At 43.3% G+C, this 26,181-nt stretch overlaps 1 protein-coding gene across 6 annotated transcripts in view; it reads right to left on the minus strand.

Annotated features, from left to right (window-relative positions):
- LOC121233007 (5'-AMP-activated protein kinase catalytic subunit alpha-1-like) overlaps positions 1–26,181 on the minus strand; it is a 45,770-nt gene that overhangs the window by 19,165 nt on the left and 424 nt on the right. For 5 of the 6 annotated variants that reach the window (XR_005931813.1, XR_005931814.1, XM_041121590.1 and 2 more), the window contains exons 2-3: positions 3,629–3,770; positions 253–346 (exon numbers count right to left, since the gene is read on the minus strand). Coding sequence is in view for 4 of the 6 variants with exons in the window: in XM_041121590.1 (XP_040977524.1) it covers positions 253–346; positions 3,629–3,770 (236 nt within the window). In the remaining 2 variants the exon portion in view is untranslated. The remainder of the gene's footprint in view (positions 1–252; positions 347–3,628; positions 3,771–26,181) is intronic. The other variant, XM_041121592.1, reaches the window with a different exon arrangement.

Consider the following 26,181-nt stretch of genomic DNA (forward strand, 5'->3'; position numbering starts at 1 on the left):
ATTAACATATCAGTATCATTTATTTTTCAGTAGAGTGGAAAAATGCTACAAAGTCATACATAAAGATCTGAAATGGGTTAACACATAACCATTTTTAGTTTCAAAACAAGATGTAGTCATAAAGTATATTTTAATTGCTAACCGCAAAATAAATGCTGAATACATAAAAAACAAACCTTCATTTAACAGGAATGTTGCAAAAGCAATAACAGAATGCAAGTCATTGATTTGTAGAGTTGGACTACTTCTTACCCTTCCATTTTTACAGATATAATCAAACAGTTCTCCTCCTGAAACATATTCCATCACCATGAAAATGTCAGTTGGTGTACTGATGACCTGGTACCTGATAAGAGAAGGTATCTGTTAGTCTATGCACTCAGTAAAAGAAGCTAGTTACATTTAGTTAAAACCAAATTCGTACAAAGAGTCAGATAAAAGTATACTTAAAAAAAAATTTATCAGTCAATTTACAGCTACTGGAATGATATTTTTCAGAAGCTATTTCCTCTCCTTTCACTATGTGATGCCATCATTGCCAAGACTAGCAGGGAATTTGTATTTCCCACCAGGAAAATCAGTCTTCATACTTTCAGAGGACTATTCTTAGTCCAAATGATTTCTATGAAGCCATTTACAGTGCTGCCTCACAGACATCTTAGTGCAGTGAGGAAGGAATTCAAAAGGACTTTGCTAGTGCCTCAAAAGCATACACCTTTCTTTCAACCTTAACAGGCAAAAAACCCTGCCTTGCCATAAATACAAAGAAAGTGTACTTCAAGACTTGAAAAAATATTCATGATGATTGAGCGCAATTATCTTTTACAGAGACACCTACACTTGTCATTAGTATTTAAGAGTATTGACACCCTGGTTATTATATTTTTATCATTATACTTTAAGTTTGAAAAAAGCTTTGAGGTTTTGAAATAACTAGGTTATGGCCAAACTCCCTACTTAAGAGATTGATGTTTTCTATGTATCCTTATCTAAATGTTGTTTAATTTTTTTTCCCCTTACAGCAGTCAGAAGTGATCGATTTTTAGTGTAACAAGAAAATGCACACTGATAAACCTTCAGTCAAAATTCAGATACTATATTGAGAAGACAGGAGGTAGCAATTGGATGAAAATGAATGTTTCAAGGTACTACACTTAAGCATACAAATATCCCAATTGTAAAAAAAAAAAAAAAAAAATTTAATTCACCCATATACTACAGAACTGAAGTGTTCTTCAAAATGCTGATTCTAAGACAATAGGGAAAAACAGACACTTCAGCTTACTGAGACAAGTTCTTCTTGAACTGCATAGACAGCAATGAGTTCAGACTATCCAGGTGAACGTATGTGTGCACATATACATGCGTGTGTGTATTTTAACAGCTTAGTATTACAGTGTAACATTCCAATAACCTGAATACTATTCTGAGGTAGTTATCAACATGAGATCTTCGAAGTTAACTTTACCTAACATCTTATAGTCCAAGATGCTTTACCTTTACTCATTTTCTCTCAAATACCTTGGTTGAAAGTATGTCATGTACTTAAACATGAACATTCTGAAGCCATGGCTAAGACACTCTACAGAAATAGTATTTTAATCCAAAAGTTATAGTCCAACCTCATTTCTAACAGCATTACTGTTAATGACCTTTCCCATAGTTATGAAATCAATGAGCTCCATGTTTCAGGCAAACATGAGCAACAGTTTATAGCTTAGATCTTCACAGTGATTTTTCCATCCTCTGGATAGTGAGATAGTGAACAATGCCAGGAGATAAACCTCTCAACATCACTGAAAAGAATGAGCCATTCTGCACCTCACATGTTTTCAGCCTCTTGGAAGACTCAGCCATGCTTCTCTATAGTCAGTTCATTTTTCTAGTTATGGAAAAGAAGGCTGTAGAATAGTTACATACTTATAAGTAAGGTTATCAAACCACACAGCATAGATGACCAGAATGCACAGAGAGGCAATTTTATATAGGAAAACAAGATGCATTCTATTGCTAGAGGTCAAAAACCACAAGAGGAAATGCTCCAAAGGTTTTTATTTAAAGCATGGTATAGAAAGAAAGTCTTATTGAGGCAGGCTTGCAACTATATATACTGCTAAAGCATTGTATGAAATTTTTAATAAAGCACAGCAATGTTCCAAATTAGACAATGTCTAATTTGTAATATTCAGCTGAAGTAATGTTTACCTTTATCGCAAATATCTTGAGCTGCTATCTAGCAGTTCCTCAGTCCAGCTAATAACACAAGCAGCGTGATCCTAAGTTACCAGCAAGTCTATCTACACAACAGTATCAATTATAGCTCAAATGCTATTTACACACAGGCTAATAACCCTTCTGCTTCGGAAATGCAGGCTGACCAACTGAAAAGTTGGGGATCCATCAATTTTTCTATCATCTCCTACATCTTGTCCCTTCTCTCCACATGCAGGAGAGAAAATTCTCCCCATAATTCCCCAAGAAATTGTCACCTGAAACCTGTTAAGCTGACTTAAAAGTTTAGCAGCACCAGAAGTACACATTCCTGTTCCACCCCCATATCTCAGTTGGTACACTGACACTTCCTATTTTGTTTTGGCTACAGGCACATGCTTTGGACTCGTTCATGAATTCTAACTGGCAGCGCTAGCAGTTCTTCAGCCAGACAAATCAGCTCAATAGTCTTCTGAAAACTGACCCACTGAAGAAGTTAGTGTGATGATCTGACACAATCTGATTTAGCTCCAGTATAAGTGCTGTTGCCAAATGAAAGGAATGTATAGGGATGGCAACTGTCAGTGGCAGTGTGGTCTTAAGAAAAGACTCTGCCAATAAAAAAACCCTAAACTCCAATGCCACAATTAACAACGAAAGTCACCCACATTCTAGATGTGCCCTGCTAGATGTGCAGGTTCACTTTATAGGAAAAGTAAAAAAGTCAACAGCGTTTATAATTTATTTCCTCAGACCAGATAGAAGGGGTCTACTCTGGGACATATTTAATTGTACTCTGAACTCTGCAGATGAAGTATTGATCAAACAGATGTAAATAGGCACACTGTAAATATCACATTTATTTAGACAAGTGGTAGCAGCTATATTGAAGAACTCTGAAATATCAGATCACATTTAACAGACTGCACATCTTTCAGAAAAACCTTGCAAAGCACCATCTACATAGGGAAAACATAGGTCACTGACCAACACATCCCTAAAAAAATATTTTGAGTAAAGAAAACACAATAAACTTACTATAGGAATGCCCTTTACAATCTTGTTCTTAACTCAGTTTCTAAACAGAAACAAAGATCAAATATAACCAGAAAAAAGAATATGGAAGCAGCAGCTAAAAAACTGAGATGGATGTTACTATAGGTATCCACCATGCCACTACCTTTATATATCTGCCCAAAGAATTTGCAAGTAAAGATCTAATGGAAGCTCTCTGCCCTGCAGAGATCAGTTTTGTGAAAATGCATTATGGAGTACACTGAAAATGGTTACATACTTGGAAACTGGTTACTTTCCTAACAATATACTGCTAATAGTATTGCCCTTTAAACATGTTTCAGATCAGTGAGAGCAAGAGATTACTGCTTAAATAGATTTTATTATAGCAAGCAAAACTTACAGCTTAATTATATGAGGATGTCTGAAGAGTTTGAGATTCTGAATCTCCCTGCGGATTTTTCCTACAACATCAAGGCTGCGAATCTTCTGTCGATTCAGGATCTTCACTGCAACTTTATGCCCAGTTAACTCATGTTTGCCAACTGCAAGGAACAAGTAAGTATTTAGTCAGAGTTCTCAATTGCTCCATAAAAACATTAATTGGACCATTTCAACTATAGCCAAGAAATACCACAGTTAAGATGTAAACATTCCACATATCCCCATTATCTTTGGGGAGGTTGAAAACCAGATGGCACTCATTTCTTCTGCCCTACCCCAACTCCTCCCACAATTCTATCATTAGAAGATGAATTGCATATGTAGGAACAAACCTTAAACCTAACTCTCAGCAGTCTTGCAGCATGACTACGTTTTTGCACTATTGCAAACAAATGAAACATTTTGCATCCCAAAACACTGCCATCCTTTCTAATTAGGGAGACCATTTTCTTTCCCTGTACAAGTCACTCCAAGCTTTTGGCTCACTTGGTAACCCACTCAGACATGCTCTCCTACAGCTCTTCTACTTGATCTGCAAGGATGCTCTTACTAAAAACATCACTGCTATCCTTCCCTCAAGAAGCCCGTTTCAGCAATTACTCTGAATTACTGCTAAGAGTATCTGATCATTTACTTGAAAAATAATTATTTATCTGTCCTTGGGGCAGTCTGACCCTATATAAGCTCCACATTCTGTGCAATAAACACCAGGGCTTTATTATATAAGTGGCAAAAGTTATATGAAATGCACAAAATAAAATCCAATAGTAACTATGAGAAGCAATGCAACCTCTTACATTCCTCAGTTTCTTTCCTACTTCTAGGAGAGTTTCATTTTTCTTTCAACAGGGGAACTTGAAAGGTGCAAAACATTTCCTAGACAGTTACCCCTCTTAAATTCCTTAATTTTGCAGGTGCTATTGGAAGTAGCCACAAGAGAATTGCTAAGAATATTTTTCTTAAACCCAACATTGGACCACAGATAAGCCACAAAAGGTAAGTATCTCTTCCACTAGAAGGCTTCGCTACCTGCATTGGTTTCTGCATGCAGTGATTTAACACTACTACTATCATAACTACATCACTTTAATCCACCACTCTGAATCCTACCTTCCGAAGACAAGCCAGATTCCAGGGACACCTACATGCTTCATCCTTGTCCATTTGAATGGACACTGGTAACAGACCTCTGCTGAACACAGTACTCTTTCATCTGGGTGCCTCTCCTCACCTAAAAATTTAACTAAGCCCCAGGCTTCAAGCTTTATTTAAATATATCCATGGGAAGCTGTGATTAAAAGCAGTGATCCACAAAAATCTTTCTGCATTCAACAGGTGTTTGCTAATCCTGTCAAAATTATCTATCAATCTGTAAATCTCATTCCCAAAACAAGACTTTCCTGCTGCCTTTTGCCTCTATAGTGAGCTAAAAACCAATGCAAGTGAAAAGAAATTCTTAGCAGAGACACAGAGATAACAATAAGCATCTCTGAGGTATTATTCTTACAACAAAAAGATGGCCACTGTGTAAAATAAAGCACTTTGTCTAAACTCCTGTAGGGAAGTAACTAACTAGTGGATCATCCAAAACCCTGAACCATCATGATGCAGTGGTAAGATGTCTTTTGTACCTGAGAAAACAGAAAGGTTCCACCTGCAAGGTGAAAGAACGCATCCCCTCATTCAGAGGAGATAACATTCATCACTGTCCTGGTTTCGGCGGGGATAGAGTTGTCTTCCTAGTAGCTGGTACAGTGCTATGTTTTTGAGTTTGGTATGAGAAGAATGTTGATAACACACTGATGTTTTCAGTTGTTGCTAAGTAATGTTTAGTCTAAAGTCAAGGATTTTTCAGCTTCTCATGCCCAGCCAGCAAGAAAGCTGGAGGGGCACAAGAAGCTGGCACAGGACACAGCCAGGGCAGCTGACCCAAACTGGCCAACGGGGTATTCCATACCATGGGACGTCCCATCTAGTATAGGAACTGGGGGGAGTGGGGTCCAGGGGATCACCGCTCGGGGACTAACTGGACATCGATCGGCAGGTGGTGAGCAATTGCACTGTGCATCATTTGCGTATTCCAATCCTTTTATCATTACTGCTGTCACTTTATTAGTGTTATCATTATTAGTTTCTTCTTTTTATATTTTATATTCTATTAAACCATTCTTATCTCAACCCACGAGTTTTACTTCTTTTCCCAATTTTCTCTGTCACGACCCAGACTGGACAGACCAGGGAGTCGTGTTTAATTTGAAATTCCCTCGGGCTAAATTAAGACACCAAAGGATCAGTTAAAGATTTTATTCATGACAGAAGCAAACTGAACTGGGGAGGCGTGGTAGCAGGTGGCAGGGTTTCTCACAACAGGAATTAGCATAAGACTACTTCTGTAAAGCGTGTAACCCGTGGTAACCATATACATCAATTCAGGGAATAAGGAGATCCCTCCCATTGAGTCACGAGGTTCAGAGCAGACCCCCTTGCTTTCCAGACTCCTCCTCAGAGAAGGGTCTGGGGGTGGCTGGATCCACTCTTAGTCTCAGACTTGGTCAACGGTTTATGCCTTGAAACGGATGAGGTGTAGGGATTGTGGAAAAGGAAAGAGAGAAGAAGACAGAGAGAGAAAAAGGAAGAGAGAAAGATTTCACCGGTGCTGGGTCCAGCATTGGTCCAGTCAGCCGAGGTGTCCAGTCAGCCGAGGGGTCCAGTTCTGGTGGGCTTGCACACCTGGGGCTTCAGTTGGTGTCCTTTTATCATCCTTGCCCCTCCTTCAGGTGGGCACCCGAACTCCTCAGGTTAATGAGCAGTTTGTGAGCCTTTGGGCTTGGGGGTCGTTTGTGGAGTAACTTCTCCTTCCCTGCAGACACTGCCATTGTTTGATCTTTGTATCAGAACAGGGAGCTGTGCACCCTCCAGCACACCCTCCCCCTCCTGTTGCTGATGTCTGAGCTGATGGGCTTTTCACCTTGGTTCCTTGCTGTGCAGGGTTTGTCTTTAAGCAGAACTTGCCCCACCACAATGTTTGAGATATTAACTCTTTCAGTCTCTCTCACTCCCCCATCCCACTGGGTGGGGGGGGCAGTGAGTGAGCAGCTGCATGGTGCTTAGTTGCTGGCTGGGGCTCTAGACATACCACAAAGCAGTGATAGGTGAGTGCCTAGAATTGTAAAAATCACATCACCTACAAGAATTATTTCCTTTCAGTTAGATCTACAATTAAAGCAATTACATCCCCATTTTTTCTTCAGTTCAAATGTGATTGAGGTTTTAAAGGTACCCAACAAATTATATAATCTATATCCAAACCCTAAGGAGTAATGAATCACTGACATAAAACACTAGAAAAGCAACTATTCCATTCAAATTACAAAGACTTTGCCTATCAATAAAGTGAACCAAGGTAAGTCAGAAGTATTTAAAAAAAACCCTTTAATTGGCAAGTTAAAAATTAACATCAATCTCTTAGTATGTCCTAGTTTCAGCTGGGATAGAGTTAACTGTCTTCCTAGTAGCTGGTACGGTGCTATGTTTTGAGTTCAGTATGTGAAGAATGTTGATAACACTGATGTTTTCAGTTGTTGCTAGTAGTGTTTAGACTAATGTCAAGGATTTTTCAGCTTCTCATGCCCAGCCAGTGAGAAAGCTGGAGGGGCACAAGAAGTTGGCACAGGACACAGCCAGGGCAGCTGACCCAAAGTGGCCAACAGGGTATTCCATACCATGTGACATCCCATCTAGTATAGGAACTGGGAAGGGGGGGCGGGGAATCACCCCTCGGGGACTTGCTGGGTGCCGGTCGGCGGGTGGTGAGCAATTGCACTGCGCATCATTTGTACATTCCAATCCTTTCATTATTGCTGTTGTCATTTTATTAGTGTTATCATTATCATTATTAGTTTCTTCTTTTCTGTTCTATTAAACTGTTCTTATCTCAACCCACGGGTTTTGCTTCTTTTTCCCGATTTTCTCCCCCATCCCACTGGGTGGGGGGGGAGTGAGTGAGCAGCTGCGTGGTGCTTAGTTGCTGGCTGGGGTTAAACCACGACATAGTAAGAAACAGCTTAGAAACTAACCAAAAATCAGAAGCATTAATTTGCATCTTCCTTTGGTTTACGAAGTACTAAGTTAAACACCTCTGAAACGGGGAGCCAAAGGAACCTTAGTAGATATAGTAGATATATGGATGTAGATAGGAACTGTTTAATAATTATCTAGCTTATAGTGAAGTTAAAGAAATTTCAATAGAGGCAGACATGGCCCAAGAGGATGAGAAGTGATGCTTAATGTTTGCATTGTTGAGGCTGGCTGGGGCAGGAGATAGTCCCTGATAAGAAGCAGCAGTCCACCCCAAAAACCAGCCAAGACCGGCCTTGTGACTTTTGGAACTAATTTTAATATGAAGCGGGGATAGATCATGCCTATGTATAGGCGTACTGCGAAACGCCATGTATATGTAACACTTGACTGTATAAATTTGAAGCGAACTGCCGAGTCAGGCGCACACGACTTTGGTGGGACTACCCCCCCCCCCCCCCCCCCCCCCCCCGTGCTGCCCAGCGCTGAATAAACATACCTACTTTACAATCTCACTGATTGTGGAGTCTGTTTCCGCACATCACCTCCTTAAATGTAAGTAGCATATACATTTGAGCAATTCTACAGCTTAGCATCTAAATATTCAAATATTCAGTTCTGACATGCATTGTTTAATTTCTCAGCAAGTTTGTTTCATTTCTGATTTGTCAGTCTACCTTAGATGAAAACTGGAATTAGAACTCAGAAAAAGATTAGGTCATTTATTAGCTACAACATTCTATGTTCAATATGCAAGGCACATAAGAGTTTATCAAAACACATTTTTCATTCAAAGTAATTAAACAGTAACATTTGCAGTTGACTAAAACCAATTCTAGCCATCACAGCTTTCAAGATTGTGCCTCAAGCCTTGATTTTATTCATTGACTGGGAGAAAAGCTTTTCTGTTTCTTCAGCTGTTTGCCAACTTCAAATAAATTACTGAAATGAAAACATACTGTGTTTTTTTGCAGGTGCAAAAAGATCCCAAAAAGCCTGTTCACTTGCTTAAGACTCTTCAAATTGAATGGCTATTTTCTTCGGTAATTTTTGCCCCCCCCCTTCAATATAAGATTATACCAAATTTAGCTTTTAAAGATACAAGCTTCCATTAACCATGTGCTTCATGAAATAAGACTGTCTTCTTGGATATGATCCACTGAGTATCCATTAGCACTGTTCAGCTATCACAAGTCATATACTTTAAGTCTTAAACTATGTGATCTTTTCAGAAATCTTTCAGTCTTCCCAGACAAAAGTAATCTTCACATTGCTGCATAATGTAATAGCAAATACAAGTTTTTCCACATGCATTTAATCAAGATAGAGTTGTCATTTTTTTTTGTACTGTAAAGTGGCTTTGCAGCTTTGTTATTGTTTGTATACTGTCACATTAGAACTAAACTGTTAATTCCAAGGAGAAAACATACTGAATTGCTACTATGGTTTTAAGTTAAGTCTTTATCCACATGTCATAAGAACTTACTGTATGATGAAGCAGTTCAAGGTATCTGATATCAGCAAAACAGCAGACACTAACTGGTAACAGACCACCGACTACTTCTGAATTCAGCATAAAGACAGAACTGAAAGCAAGACCTCAGATAACATCATGTAGAAAAGAAGCCAGTGTTATCTTTACAAAAGCTACTTTGTATTACCTCTTGACAGAAGTTTTACCTATGAAGGGGAAGGCTCACAAATAAGAAGTAATCAAAATATATTTATGTTAGTCACCCTAAGCCTCAATGAGCTATCAGTCCTTCAAAATAATCACTGCAAAAAGAAGTTCCCTTTACAGACCTAACATTTCTCTATATTTCTTTATTCTTTGATAATGCCAATTGCCTTGAAGCTTCACTATGGCTATGCATAACATCAAGATTTCCAAGACAGTCTCAAAGCAGCAATGACTTGTTTTAACTGTTAAAGTGCAGGAACAAGTCTCTAAACTTAGTTCACCAGGTCTTCAACTGGAAAAGAAAACAGATCACAAGGCCATTCAGAGTTGTATTGGGTCTGGCTGAGATGGAGTTAATAGTCCCCATAGCAGCCCTCATAGTGCTGTGCTCTGCATCAGTAGCTAGAGAGGTGTTGATAACACACCAGTGTTTTGGCTACTGCTGAGCAGTGCTGGCACAGCATCAAGGCTGTCTCTCCAACATTTTTGCCCCCCCCCCTCAACAGCAGGCTGGGGCAGGGCAAGATCTTGGGAGGGGACATAACCAGGACAGCTGACCTAAACTAACCAAACAGATATTCCATACCATATGATGTCAGCTCAGATATAAAAGCTAAGTAAAGGGAGATGGAAGGGGGGCATTTTTTGTCTTCCAGAGCAACCACTACGCGTACTGAAGCCCTGCTTCCCAGGAAGTGGCCAGACATCGCCTGCTGATGGGAAGTAGAGAATAACACCATTTGTTTTCCTTTGCTTTCGCGCGCGACCTTTGCTTTCACTTTATTAAACTGTCCTTATCTTGACCCACGAGCCTTTTGTTATATTTTCTCCCCCCTGTCCAGCTGAGGAGGGGGAGTGATAGAGCGGCTTTGGTGGGCACCTGGCACCCAGCCAGGGTCAACCCACCACAGTCCTTTTTGGCACCCAACGTGGGGCACGACAACGGCAGTTTTGCATTAAGCGTGCCTTAGCTAGTTATTAAGTGGCAAGCTCCTGTGCAGGTCACGGAGCTTGTTGGCTGCTTGCTTATCTCTGTTTTGCTGAGTTTGGGAACATGGTAATGCAAATAATGGCTATGTGCTTTGTCCTGGCACTGATGGTTTTACTGTGCTGTGGGAGCTATGTTGTGGAAGAGATGAGGGAACACATCTCCCTCTCCCTACCGGGCATTGATGTGAATGGTTTTATTATGCAGGCTCCTGACGTCCTTGTTCACCCTTATGTGAGCTGTTCAATACTAATAATTAATACTGGTGGTATATTATGGGTATTGTGGAATCTGGTCTCATCCTGGTATAAGAGAAGACAAGTTTCGGGTGAGGCAATACTGAAATGTGTCCTCAAGCGACCGGTCCCTGGGTGGCAGGGTATATGGAAGGATTTGGGCAGATTCCTAGGACGGTTATCACCTCCCATAATCTGGGACTTTACACCCCAACAGGCAAGCAACCCTGGCAAACTGATGCGCCACCTGATAGAGTAGAGGGGTGCCTTGCCTATCCCAATGAAAACCAGCAGCTTCTTGCGCTGTACTGGGGCCTGTCCTATGCCTACCAAGCCATAGTTCCAACACTCCCAGAGGACCACGGTTGAGACAGGGACCCAGACTGCATCTGAGGACACCATGCTCGAGATAGGGACCCAAACAACAACGACAACTACAGTAATTGCCCCAGTAGTGAAAAAGAAACAATGGATAAGGAGATCAACAGGTCCATACCATCGATTAGTGAGGGAAGAAGAAGAAGAAGAAAGGCTTAATCTAGAAGCCGGTCCTTCAATAAAGAAATTGGAGGAAGGAGTGAGAGAACTTAGACAGGAAGCGGAAACTACCCAGTCCCTGACCTCCTCAGAACATCGGGACTCGTGGAAAGACTACAGCCGCCAGCCAGGTGAGCGGATTACTGCCTGGCTGCTCCGATGCTGGGATAATGGGGCCGACAGTCAGCAACTGGAACTCAAGGAAGCCCAACAGCTGGGATCCCTCGCTAGAAACCGGGGAATTGAAAGAGGAATTGGAAAAGAGGCAGCAATTTGCAGTCTCTGGAGCCGGCTCCTCTCAAGTGTGAGGGCAAGATATCCATTCAAGGAAGATCTTGTGAATTCCTCAGAAAAGTGGACTACCGCAGATGAAGGCATCCAGTACCTGAGAGAATTAGCAGTGGTGGAAGTCATCTACAGTGATCTAGATGATGAGGAGGTCTCCAAAGATCCAGAGGATGTCCTGTGCACACGGGCCATGTGGAGAAAAGTGATTCAAGGTGCCCCAGCGTCGTATTCTAACAGCTTGGCAGCAATGTATTGCCCAGATATGGAAACACCAACTGTGGAGAAAGTGTCGTCTTGGCTCCAAAACTTTGAGGAAAATCTCTGTGTCTCCTCATCCCTACAGGACAGTGCCTTGGCTGTTAGGGACGCTCCAAGAAATCAGTCCTCTCCTGCCCCGGTCAGAGGGAAAGGGAGCCCAAGGCGTATGCCACGTGGTACACTCTGGTTCTTCCTGCGTGACCAAGGGGAGGACATGAGGAAGTGGGATGGTGAACCCACCTTTAAGCTGGAAGCCCGCGTACGTGAACTGAGAGGGAAGACAGCTGTTAAGAAGGGGTCACCCAAGAAGAAGGCTGTCAGTGTCGTTGCTGTAGAGGCCCAAGAAAGCAATCAGCAATCCTCCAGGCATAGAACTGAAACCACCTCCCTTGATCCTGGTGAGGGGACTTCTGGTCTGGCACCGCTAGGGTCAGACAGTGAATACTCTGATGAGGAACAGCAATAGAGGGTCCCTGCCTTCGGCCAGGAGGAGGAAAGGGATGACCGGATATACTGGACCGTGTGGATTCAATGGCCTGGCACATGAGACCCACAGAGGTATAAGGCTTTGGTAGACACTGGTGCACAGTGTACGCTGGTGCCATCAGGGTACAGGGGCACAGAACCCATCTGGATCTCTGGAGTGACAGGGGGATGCCAAGAATTGACTATATTGGAGGCTGAGGTGAGCTTGACAGGGGACAAGTGGGAAAAGCACCCCATTGTGACCGGCCCAGAGGCCCCTTGTATCCTTGGCATAGACTACCTCAAGAGAGGGTACTTCAAGGACCCAAAGGGGTACCGATGGGCTTTTGGTGTAGCCACTGTAAACACAGAGAAGATCAAACAGCTATCTACCCTGCCTGGCCTCTCGGAAGATCCCTTCATTGTGGGATTGCTGCGAGTTGAAGAACAGCAGGTGCCAATCGCTACCAGGACGGTGCACCGCTGGCAATATCGGACAAACCGAGACTCCCTGGCTCCCATCCGTGAGCTGATTCATCAACTGGAGAGCCAAGGAGTCATCAGCAAGACTCATTCACCTTTTCATAGTCCTATATGGCCAGTGCAAAAGTCTGATGGAGGGTGGAGGTTAACAGTAGATTATCGCGGCCTGAACGAAGTGACACCACCACTGAGTGCTGCTGTACCAGACATGTTAGAGCGCCAATATGAACTGGCATCAAAGGCAGCCACGTGGTATGCTACTATTGATATTGCCAATGCGTTTTTCTCCATTCCTATGGCAGCAGAGTGCAGGCCACAGTTTGCTTTCACGTGGAGAGGTGTCCAATACACCTGGAATCGACTGCCCCAGGGGTGGAAGCACAGCCCTACCATTTGCCACGGACTAATCCAAACTGCACTGGAACAAGGCGATGCCTGTGAACATCTACAATACATAGATGACATCATCGTGTGGGGCAACGAGGCAGAAGAAGAAGTGTTTGAGAAGGGAAAAAGAGTAATTAAGATTCTTCTGAAAGCTGGTTTCGCCATAAAGAAAAGCAAGGTCAAGGGACCTGCACAGGAGATTCAGTTCTTGGGAATAAAATGGCAGGATGGACGCCGTCATGTCCCTATGGATGTGGTCAACAAGATAGCAACTATGTCTCCACCAGCTAACAAGAAAGAAACACAGGCTTTCCTAGGCCTTGTGGGGTTCTGGAGAATGCATATTCCAGGTTATAGTCAGCTTGTGAGCCCTCTCTATCGAGTAACCCAAAAAAAGAACTATTTTGAATGGGGCCCTGAGCAACAACAAGCCTTTGAGCATATCAGACAGGAAATAGCTCGTGCAGTAGCTCTTGGGCCTGTCCGGACAGGACCAGATGTACAAAATGTACTCTACACTGCAGCTGGGGAGCATGGTCTCACCTGGAGCCTCTGGCAGAAAACACCAGGAGAAACTTGAGGTCGACCATTAGGGTTTTGGAGCCAGGGGTACCGAGGATCAGAAGCCCACTACACCCCGACTGAAAAAGAAATACTAGCAGCATATGAGGGGGTTCAAGCCGCTTCCGAAGTTGTTGGTACAGAAGCATATCTCCTCTTGGCACCACGATTGCCTGTGCTACACTGGATGTTCAAAGGAAACATCCCCTCTGCACATCATGCAACCAGCGCTACATGGAGTAAGTGGATAGCATTGATCATGCAACGAGCTCGACTAGGGAAATCCAACCGCCCAGGAATTCTGGAAGAGATCATGGACTGGCCAGAAGGCAGAGATTTTGGAGCATTGCCTGAGGAGGTGGCTCATGCCCGAGAGGCACCACCATATAATGAGTTATCAGAAGACGAAAGGCATTATGCTTTGTTTACTGATGGATCCTGTTGTGTGGTAGGGAACCATCGGAAGTGGAAAGCTGCTGTGTGGAGTCCCACATGACAAGTCGTTGAGGCCGCTGAAGGAGAAGGTGAAACAAGTCAGTTTGCAGAAGTGAAAGCCATCTAACTAGCCCTAGATATTGCTGAATGAGAAAAGTGGCCGGTACTCTACCTCTATACCAACTCCTGGATGGTGGCTAATGCCCTATGGGGGTGGCTACAGCAGTGGAAGAAGACCAATTGGCAACGCCGGGGTAAACCCATCTGGGCAGCAGCATTGTGGCAGGACATTGCTGCCCGTGTAGAACACATGGCTCTAAAGGTACGTCATGTAGATGCTCACATGCCCAAAAGCCATGCCACTGAAGAACATCGAAATAATGAACAGGTAGACAAGGCTGCCAAAATAGAAGTAGCTCAGGTGGACCTGGACTGGGAGCGTAAGGGTGAGCTATTTGTAGCTCGATGGGCCCATGAGACATCAGGGCATCTAGGGAGAGATGCAACATTATAGATGGGCTCGTGATCGAGGGGTGGACCTGACCATGGAGGCCATCACACAGGTCACTCATGAATGTGAAACATGTGCTGCAATCAAACGAGCCACCAGAGTAAAGTCTCCCTGGAACAGAGGGCGCTGGCTGGGTTTTCGATATGGCGAGGCCTGGCAAATTGACTACATTGGACCACTGCCACGAACACGCCAAGGCAAGCGCTACATACTCACGATGGTGGAAGCAACTACTGGTTGGCTAGAAACATACCCTGTAAACCATGCCACTGCCCGAAACACCATCTTAGGCCTCGAAAGGCAAATTCTATGGCGACATGGTACCCCAGAAAGAATTGAATCAGACAATGGGACTCATTTCCGAAATAACCTCATAAGCTCCTGGGCAAAGAAACACGGCATTGAGTGGGTGTACCACATCCCCTATCACCTGCAAGCATCTGGAAAAATTGAGAGCTATAATGGACTGTTAAAGACTATGTTGAGAGCGCTAGGCAATGGGACATGGAAGCATTGGGATACAAATTTAGCAGAAGCCACTTGGCTAGTTAACACCAGAGGATCTGCTAACCGTCCTGGTCCTGCCCAAACAAAACCCTTACATACTGTGGAAGGAGATAAGGTCCCCGTAGTACACATGGGGAAGTGGCTGGGGAAGGCGGTGTGGATTTCTCCTCCCATGGGAAAAAGCAAACCCATTCGTGGGATTGTCTTTGCTCAAGGACCTGGGTGTACTTGGTGGGTAATACGGAAGGATGGGGAGACCTGGTGTGTGCCTCAAGGACATTTAACCTTGAGGGAAAAATAATCTGTGATGTGAGTTGTATGTTGTAGGAAGTAATGTAGCAGGAATGACCTGAACTGCAGAGGCATGAACTTCGCAGGGAACCAGACAAGTGCAACGGTGACCCAAACCAAGCCGGTGTTGGTGCCCAACGATCGAACATACTGCTTCTCCTGTCCTGACCACTCATCTTGACGGATGGGGCCCAAGTCATAAGCTGTGGGTGAACATCTGGAGGAGTGGAAGAAGCCCATGGAATATCTATCTGTTAAAGGACAGGGGATAGTAATTAATAAGAATGTATAAATCTGTATGTTGGGTATAAAAGTGGTTTAAGTGTGTAGTTTCAGTTGTAAGTGTTGGTAAGAAGGGATTTCAGTAATGAGAATTAAATACAATGGCGTGGTTAGAAGATATGTGTATTAAATTATGTGGGACCTGAGCATGACGCAAATGGTATGGAATAAGGGGTGGAGATTGTATTGGGTCTGGCTGAGATGGAGTTAATACTCCCCATAGCAGCCCTCGCAGTGCTGTGCTCTGCATCGGTAGCTAGAAAGGTGTTGATAACACCCCAGTGTTTTGGCTACTGCTGAGCAGTGCTGGCACAGCATCAAGGCTGTCTCTCCAACATTTTTGCCCGCCCCCCCCCCCCCCCCCCCCCCCTCAACAGCAGGCTGGGGCAGGGCAAGATCTTGGGAGGGGACATGACCAGGACAGCTGACCTAAACTAACCAAACAGATATTCCATACCATATGACATCAGCTCAGATATAAAAGCTAAGTAAAGGGAGATGGAAGGGGGGCATTTTTTGTCTTCCAGAGCAACCACTACGCATACTGAAGCCCTGCTTCCCAGGAAGTAGCTAGACATCGCCTGCTGATGGGAAGTAGAGAATAACATCATTTGTTTTCCTTTGCTTTTGCGCGCGACCTTTGCTTTCACTTTATTAAACTGTCCTTATCTTGACCCACAAGCCTTTTGTTGTATTTTTTCCCCCCTGTCCAGCTGAGAAGGGGGAGTGATAGAGCGGCTTTGGTGGGCACCTGGCACCCATTCTTATGAAATAGAGGTACCAGTCACAAAGGCTGTAGAAAAAAAAAGCAGAACAAGCATATGCTATGTTTAATGAAGCATTTCTGTCATATGCCAAAAAGCCAACCCGAGGCTCAGAGGAAGGTAGTCATTAAAAGTATGAACTAAACAAATGTTTTCACTAACATAAAAAAAAAAAGGTAATGCTGTGCAAAGGCATATTGCTGCACAACAACATCAGATTGCAAACTGATCTTTGCTGTCCATTCCCAGGTCTCTTATCACTGCCTTAATCAAGAAGGCCCATTTACATCAGTTTTGCAGGCTATACAGACCAGGGTTTTTAACCTAGTTCTACAGACTGGAACAAATATCATATATTTACAGTCTTAATTAGTACCCTCATTTTCTCAGTACAAATCACTGGAAGCCTGACTACTCTTCCCTTTATGAAGGCTAACTTTATTTAAAAAAAATATCTGGAAATAAAGTCTGCATTTGGTTTCAGCAGAAAACATCAGCGTTTTTTTTTTTTTTTTTAGACACATAACTGATTTAGGTTCAGTACTCTCTTTTACCCCACAGCTTTTTACTTGTGCAGTATTTTAGCTTTGCCTGGATATTGGCTAGAAACAGCCATCTTCTCCATGACTGCCCATCTGAGGCATGATCAAATGAATTAAGTCAGTCAATAGTTAATTCGGGCTAGGTACAGCCAGATGAACAGTTAAAATGGAAAAACATCACATCAGTAACAGTTATCTGGGAGGGCAAACGGGTAAGTAGCAGTGTAAAGTCATCTGACAGCTACCTTGACAGCAGGAGACCTTTAAGAATTAAAGCACTGGTTTTCCAACTCATCTTTTGGGGCTGCCACCACTGTTAAAAATTAAAGACCCACTTTCAAAAAGCCATATGCCTGACCCCCTACATCACATGAGCTCTCAAGGAAAACCCTAACTGAATAAAAATTTTTTTTAAAAAATTGTTACAGTTTTCCTTTTATTGTCAATTGATAAAACCATAACAGTCACCAGAGAAGGAAAATGCTGAGGATTACAGGAAAACAATCACAGATCTGGTATTAAATGAATAAAACATGCTCAGGAAGAGAACTAGTGCATCACAGATAAAATATGCCCTTTATGAAGTACAGCTAGAGCAAGATGAAACCAACATAGTATATCATCTAGGGACAAGATAATAAAACTTAAACAATTTGTTTATGGAAACAGAGCATTAGTCCATGAACACCAACACTTGCTTACAGTTCCTAAACAAATCCCCAGACCACTTAAGGCAATTCAGTATGCAGAATGATGCTGCATTTTACCACAAGGTGATTTCTCCCACCACTCTTTAAAAAAATTATGTTCATACATGCATGTGTGTACTCTTCACATGATCAATAGCTAGAAAGCAGCCTAAAAGAACACCCAACTTCAACCAAATAAGGTAGACAGAGTAGTATTACGGAAACAGAGCAATAATAAAACTGACAACTGTTTTTTTCAATTAAGTATTTCAATAAAGCAGATTAGCCCTTCAAGCTAATTTTATTTGATGAAATATTAATAGGAGTGACATTCAATAACATGTTAAAATTATAACAGTAGCTCCACCAATTGACTATCTTTCAAGGTTTCAACTTCAGACAAGTTTTTGCCAATACAGATAAGAACAGGAGCAGTAATGCAAACAGCACCCTCTGAAATGTAAGAGGAAACATATTAGAACATTTATGGGTATGCCAACCTTAGTTTTGTGCAGTGCACTGGAGAAAAAAAAAAATAATCTTTTGACTCCTCCCCTCAACCATGTAGTCCCTCCATGAGGAAAGAGAATCTGATGGCCATCTTCTCCCTTATCTCATTTCCTCTCTATTTAAGGAGGCACCAAGTTATCAAGGAAAGGAATAGTACTTCAGCTGCCAGTTAGGGGTCACTGCTTATGGGAAAATAAGGGAAGATTGGCAAGGAGGATTATAAACATGCTCAAGTGACCTGCAGCTGGGGTGTAGAAAAAAAACACATATCATACTAACTGTTTAGTCTTGTGTGCTTGACAAGTAGAACATCTATGTTTAGATAACATAGGCCTATGGTAGATTTAGAGGCACCCTGTGCAAATCCCTGAAATACAGGTGAAAACAGCAGGTTTGGTGATCCTCCAGCATGGACCAAGCTCAGCAGCGCCTGCGTCCCCACCTGTGTGCCTCTGCCTGGGTGCTGCTTCGGGGATCCCCAGTTGGCAAGGTAACGAAAATAAATACACTCTTTGCATTTCATCTGTGGTTCCTGCATCCTGCCTGTGCTGGCTCACACATTTGGCATAATTGGCAGGATCCAGGAACAAGCACGCCACAGCTGGCAAAAAAGTTGGGGACTGGGGAGGCCATGATGGTGACTCCCTGTATTCCAGGAGGGCCTAGTTCTGAGCGCTGGACCCCCGTGGCCACTTTCCTGGCTACATGGGCTCTGCTGGAAGCATGGCCTGAAAGAGATGACGGAGCTGGTGGTTACCCCCCAGACAATTGAAACAGCTATGCGCAGATTGCCATGGAAAGCGGCATCCAATTCATCTTGCAAATCAGCGGGGAGATGGGATGGTTATTAGTTACTGGTCTTTGAGCTCTTGACCGTGAAATTGTTGCACTATGGAGTAAAATGAGAGAATTGGAAAAGTCAGTCAGGACTTTACAAGATGCAAAGGCGATCGCACAAGAAGTAGTTACTACTCAAGCAGAGCAGTGCCATGGGCTACAAGATACTGTAGAACGGTTGATAGCGCATATTGCTAATAAACAGGGGAGGGGAGTGAGCAAGCGGCTGTGTGGTGCTTGGTTGCCGGCCGGGGTCAAACCATGACAGTCCTTTTTAGTGCCCAACGTGGGGCATGAAGGGTTCAAGATAACGACAGATTTGATTGGAATGTGCTAGATTGAATTTATAGTAGTTGTTGCTGTTTAGCTATTAATCAGCAGGCTCCTGTGCTTGCCATGGGGCATGCTTGCCTTACTGTATGTTAGAGTCTAGTGCTTGTTAGTGGCTGCTTTTTGCTTTTGCTGCTTGCTGTACTGCTTATCATCTTACTCTGATGTGCCCAGGAACATTTTGAGAACAGCAATGGTTCATGCATTGATTACGGGATTCAATCCAGACAGGGCAGCAGTAACGAAAAGTATCAAAGTGCAGCTTTTGAGAGGAGCGCCTGCCTCACTAAAACCCTTGATTATACCAGCAGTCACAAATGCTACTGGTAATGTAGGCACCCTAGCAAATACCTTGAGGGAAATTGGGGTTGTAACTTTGGGACCATCTGTGCGGGTGGTGAATAAAGGAAAGCTGGCAAAACCGAAAGGAGTTACATCACAGGTGATGAGGAAACAAATGTGGAATGATCTTGTACAAGCCGGTGTCCCATGATCAGAAATAAATGGGATCACATCAGAAATGTTTTGCTGATGGCAAAAGTTAGCACCTACACAAAAAAGCCGACCGCCCCAGCCCCACCACCAACTCCCCGTCCACCCTCTGCCCCGCCTGCCACCTCAAGGCAAGGCGCTACCTGGCAAATGCCAAAACAGCAGAAATGAAGGTTTGGCAGGTCCCCCAAAATTGACGCCACTGTAGCCTCTTAACATGAAGAGGACCGACGCCCCTACGTTCCTTTAACTATAAAGTGGTGGTCTGGGGGGATTTTACATGTGTTAGCTCTGGTGGATACTGGAGCTGAGGTTACTGTATTACATAGTAATATTAATAACAAAGAAGCCACATTGCAAATCTGTGGATTAGGGGGAAATCTGACCCCTGCCCTCCGAGCTAAGGTTACCTTAACAATAGGAAATGCCACTCCATTTACCACAACGGTGTTAATTGCCCCAGTTAAAGAATATATCTTGGGCACTGATGTGTTGGCAGGACAAACAGTTGAAATGTAAACGGTCGCTTCTGCTTCAGGACTTCACAAGCGGGATTTGCTATTCAATCTATAACCGTCTTGCGTGGATTCCTGATGTGGGATCCTGTTGTGCTGCCCCTGCCTGCCAAGGTGGTAACTGTAGAACAATATCATATTCCGGGGGGGGGGGGGAGGAGGAGGAGGAAATTACTCAAACCGTTCAGGCACTTTAACAAGTGGGAATCATTAAGGAAACCATGACTGCTGTTAATAATCCTGTTTGGCCTGTTTGAAAACCAGACAGCACTTGGAAAATGACTGTAGATTATAGAGAATTGAATAAAGTCACCCCCCCCACTTGCAGTTACGATACCAGACATGGTTCCTCTTATAGAAAAAAATCAGTAAAAATTTGCAACCCTGGAAGGTGGTGATAGATCTTGCTAATGCTTTCTTTTTGATAGCCATTACATATTTATAAAGCACATGCACATAATTGTAGTATTTGTACGCAGCTACATTTAAGGGCATTATATAGGCCATGGGGAAAGATAAAACGCGGTCAATGGACCTTGAATACCTGGCAAGTTGATTACATGGGCCCCCTGCCCTCATCGAGGACACTGTATTGCTGTAGATACAGTATCAAGACTGTTTTTTGCTAAACCCACCAAATATACTAATCAGCATAGCACAATTGAAGCATTAGAACAACTCATTCATCAATATGAACCTTCTCACTAAATACAAAGTGACCAAGGAACACACTGTAGTGGACATAATGTCCAAGATTGGGCTCAAGGGCTAGGGATAGATTGGATGTTCCACATTGCCTACCATCCCCAAGCTAATGGCTTGACTGAAAGAATGAATGGAATGTTGAAGGAACAATTAAAAAGCTAACCAGTACTAAAACTTTACAACATTAGAGTTCACATCTTACTAAAGCAGCTCTTCTGTTAAACAGCCAGAATATTCATAATCAAGCACCCTATGATGGTATTACAACACCTCCAGTACAAAACATGGTGAGGACTGAAATTCTTCCAGATGGTAGCTCTCCCAAAATATTAACTATAGGGGAAATGGAATTGTTTACACCAATGGATTGCATGGTGGGACTGTGACCTATTAGCCTAGACACAAAGATTCAGATAATAACCCCTGAGAATGCCATATGGTTCTGTACCACAACTTCTCCTCTTATTTTACATCCTTTGTTGATATCAGATTCTCAAGTTCTTGTATTTTAGATATCTTCAACAAATACCTGTGCCTTATCTAGAGGAGATAGCATTGGAACAGTGTTATTGGTGTTGCAAGCCCAACATCGAATTGAAGTTCAATCTGAAAAAGCACAAGCCATAGCTCTCCAATCTGCTTGGGCAATTGCCCCACAACAGGTTATCAAACCCAGAGTGATATTAGATGAAGGAGCTGGAGCAATGGCATATCTATTACTGGAAGGAGATGATACTCCTGTTTTCCTCCCTTATCACAGGTTGGCTCATCATGCTTTGTAGTCTTGTACTACAAGCACATGCCCTAGATACATTTTCACAAGATCAACATGTAAATACTTGGATTCAGTTGGCCTCTACTGTAACTAACTCATCTGCCTTTTTTATCAAGGGAAGATTAACAGCTGTGGATCTTTTGACATGTTTCATTGGCATGCTAACCCCAGTAGCTGTATTACAGAATTATACTATGCTAAGTGCTTTTGATATTAATGTTCCTTGTTATTTTTTTTCAAGTAGGCAATGGCTGTACACCAAGGAACATTACAAAATCGGTTGGCGGTGAAATATCTCATCTCCTCCTCCAACACCATAAACACTGCTCCAATTTTGAAGGCATGTCTTGCTTCAACACAACTGATGAATCAGCCAGCATAGAGGATGACATTCAACATCTCCAGGACTTAATGCATCAAATGAAACAACCTACTGGTGGTGCCTGGCTGGCTAAGTAGTTTAATTCCCTGACAGGATGAGTGGGAGCCCGATTCAAAACATTATTGTAGAGTTTATTCCTTTTTTCTATATGTGTTTATTACATGCCTCTGTAAATTACCCTGCCCTACACCCTGTGGGATGATTGCTGGAGGTGACTTATTGATATGACACCCCCCCCCCCCCCCCCCCCCCCAAGGGAAGGTGAACCTCCAGGGTGGAATGCAGTGGACATGTAAAGAATCAGTTCCATGGTAGTTCCCTAAGCAACATAACCTGCAACTTTTAGATGTTGGCAACACCAGGGGAACTTGGTATGCTGACTCTAAGAGAAACAACATGGAGGATGGAGCAGAGTGGAGATGCCGCAGCCAGGCTCTGTGATCGCAGGGATAGGGAACAAGAACGGTTAGTCCCTGCATTGAATCCACTGAAGCAAGGAGGTAAAATAATGGGGGTTCTGTCAACCTAATGCCCTACTTCTGATTTATATCACACATGCCCAGTTCTGGAGTAGTGACACACTAAATCATGTTCTCTGGGTGAACTTTGCTCATTATAATATAATTATAATACCAAAACACACCTCCATCCCAAAAGTTACCCACCTCCAAGGTGCAACCACCCCCCCCCCACAGAGCATGCGCTCTGAATTTTTCCTAGCATATACCTTTAAAAGCAAAGCGAGAGAATTTTATACCAATCAAAGGTATATATGACTAGAATCACTCAAGCTCCACCTAAAAGGAAAAATAAGACAGAGACCCAAAAAGAGGAAGACTATTAGGGAAGATACCATCATAGACAAGTCAGGAGGACATCGCTGACTTCTGGGATCAGTCAACAGGCTGAACCTCTCTTCCCCCCCCATAGAGACGCCTATTGGGTGAGATTCAAACACTTGGCTGTACCAAATGCTTCCCCGGGAAACTTAGAATTCTTTAGAGCTCTTTTCTTTCATAATTTAACGTGCTTGTAGTCGACTGTATTATCATTTGCACATGCTTTGCAGACAGCATATTTATCACTGGCAATCCAAAAGAACCTGTACTGTTGCTTTAATAAACTGCACTGCTCATTAATCTAGTCATGACAGTTCATTAACGCAACCAAACTCCTTAAGTCTGGTAATTCTCGTGCATTGAACGCAGCTAAGCCAAGAGTGCAGCGTGCTATAAGTGCATCCATCACGATAGTTACATGACTGGACTTATAGCACTGAATTGGACATTACTCGGAAACTAAACCTAGCTGCCTCCAGCCCCTCTGACATCTGAGGATAAGCTGGAATGCAAGGGGGTTTATTTTCTGCCAAATTCCTTTACCCTTTAATGCAACAAAGCCCAAACGGACACCTCCAGCTTTGCAGCCCCAGCAGAAGTGGTCCCTTGAGTGAGGGGGTGGAATGTGGGAAAATAAGGGAAGATTGGCAAGGAAGATTATAAACATGCTCAAGTGACCTGCAGCTGGGGTGTAGAAAAAAAAACACATATCATACTAATTGTTGTTTAGTCTTGTGTGCTTGACAAGTAGAACATCTGTGTTCTAGGCCTATGACAGATTTAGAGGCACCCTATCCAACATGCTTGAAATTCCTGCCCTGCTGTGGGAAAGATCAAAGCCCAGTGGCAAACTACACCTGCACAAATCCCTGAAATACAGGTGAAAACAGCAGGTTTGGTGATCCTCCAGCATGGACCGAGCTCAGCAGCGCCTGTGTCCCCACTTGTGTGCCTCTGCCTGGGTGCTGCTTCAGGGATCCTCTGGTTAGTGAGGTAACAAAAATAAATTTACTCTTTGCATTTCATCCATGGTTTTGTGGTTGTTCCTGTGTCCTGCCTGTGCCAGCTTATATACTGCTCCCCAATGGCTGGGGGATGGTGTCACTTTATAAGCCAGCCTTGGAAAAAAAAAGGAGACTCAATGGGCTTTACTCTCAAAATATTCTTCCACTGCTTTCCTAGATATTCTTAGAGTCAAATATATACCTACTTTCTATAGCATGCCAGAAGTTCCTTATTAACAAGCAACTTCCAGGTACAATTTGGTTCTACTATTATGCAGAGCACCATCCATGACATCACTTTCAATTTCTAGAGAGGGAAATCTGTGCTCTTCACCCACTTTCTTCAATCATACAAAGAGATGCCCATGATCTGATGCTACTTCTGGGAAGAAGAATTTAAACTAAAGGGAGGTAAATTCGAAATGAAACATGGTAACAGACTGCTGAAACATCAGTAATTTCTTCAGAACATGCCAACAGTTGAAAGAGCTTGTGCAGAGAACATACAATAGGAACATCTACACTGAAAAAAGATATGTTAAAAGCCAGCTAGCACATTAGATACAACAGGATAAGCTGGGATTTTTTTACTGGTTATACTGGTACATGAGCAATCCATTAGGTTAATCATAAAAAACCCCAAACTTATTTTAAGAATACAACCTGAGTCTAGTCTCATTTGTGAAACAGTGTTTTCAATTTTCATACCCCAATATTTCAACAGTTCTCACAAACACCACAGCAGGAACAGTTTAAGATAATGCAGTTTTTTTCACCTGTGGTGAATGGCATCAAGGGAGAGTTTAATTTCTATTTTATTTCTAACAGGCTTCAAATTTACCACATGGCATCTGCACCCCTACTAGGAAAAGTTGTTTAAGTCCGAGCTGAAAAAAAACTTTGATAACCACTGGTCAACTGTTTTTAGCACAAAGTCTTTCCATGTCTGTGTGTCAGCTGTGCTGCCAGTTAATCTCAGGCCCATCTTTTTATGTTTATTTCTCCCCTTGTAGAGAGAGAAAGCTTGCCTTCCTCGTAAGGGCATCAAGTATTAGTATTTGTGCAGCAAAACAGACAGCTCAAGAATTAAGACTGCCTACTTTCATTATATATCCAGTGATGTTTTAAATAAATGCAGCATAATTAGCTTCCAGGAATTATTTCCTTAAATACAGAAGAGAAAGCTTTTGCTCCTCCAGCAACTACTTCCTGCTGCAGAACTGCGGGTCCTACCCCCTGAGAAGTCAGCTAATACAACTCTTCTTTCCTGAAAAACGTTCACAGCATACCAGGTGCTATTTCCACACCACCACACTCAGTCGACGGCATTCAGACCATAGCCCCCAGGCCCCCACCCTGCAGCCACCGCGGCTGGGGCCGAGGCTCCAGCTAACGGCCCGTGAAACGCCTTCTCGCGGCTGCCACGACACTGTCAGCCCTACAGTCCCTCTCCCCGGCCCCTCTCCCACCACCCCCATGATGCCTTGAACAAAGGCAGGAGAAGGAAAATTTTACTGTATCGCTGTACTAACGAACTTTTGCTTGCTTGAAAACTTCAAAATTTCGGTATGTACTAATTTGATAAGAAAAACCTTAATCTTTGTCAATGGTATGTGCTGGAGGCGCCAACAGACAGGAGGCCTCGGGCCTGATGTGCCTTGGGCCCTGATGATAAGCTTTGAGTTCTGCTGAGTTTTTGTAATTAAAACTTGCCAAGGCCAGTTAGCTAGGAGAAAGAGATGACCCACACTGCAAGTGACCAAAGGGTGGACACTATGTAAGTGATAATATGAATGACTGGAATAATATAAGTTTTGCTTGCTGTAGGTAACGGTGTGCACGATAGATGGAGCGATCCCCCGTGCACCCAGCGCTGCAATAAAGAATGCCCGCTTTCTAAAACTCCAAAATCGAGTCTTGGAGAGTTTCTTTGACCGGCTGTTTCGGTAACACCCGTCGACCCGCGGTGCTAGCGCCGTCACAGCCCGGTGACTCAGCCGGTCCGGCGAGTACGGCCGGGCACCACCCCCAATGAAGCTCAGACACACACACCCCCCCCCCCCCCCCCCCCCCAACACTCTGAGCGGGAGACGGAGCGGAGTCAAGGCCAGGCTAGGACGGCGGCCCGGCCCCCACGCGCC

Source organism: Aquila chrysaetos (assembly GCF_900496995.4).
Source record: "Aquila chrysaetos chrysaetos chromosome W unlocalized genomic scaffold, bAquChr1.4 W_unloc_3, whole genome shotgun sequence".
Lineage (NCBI taxonomy): Eukaryota > Metazoa > Chordata > Aves > Accipitriformes > Accipitridae > Aquila > Aquila chrysaetos.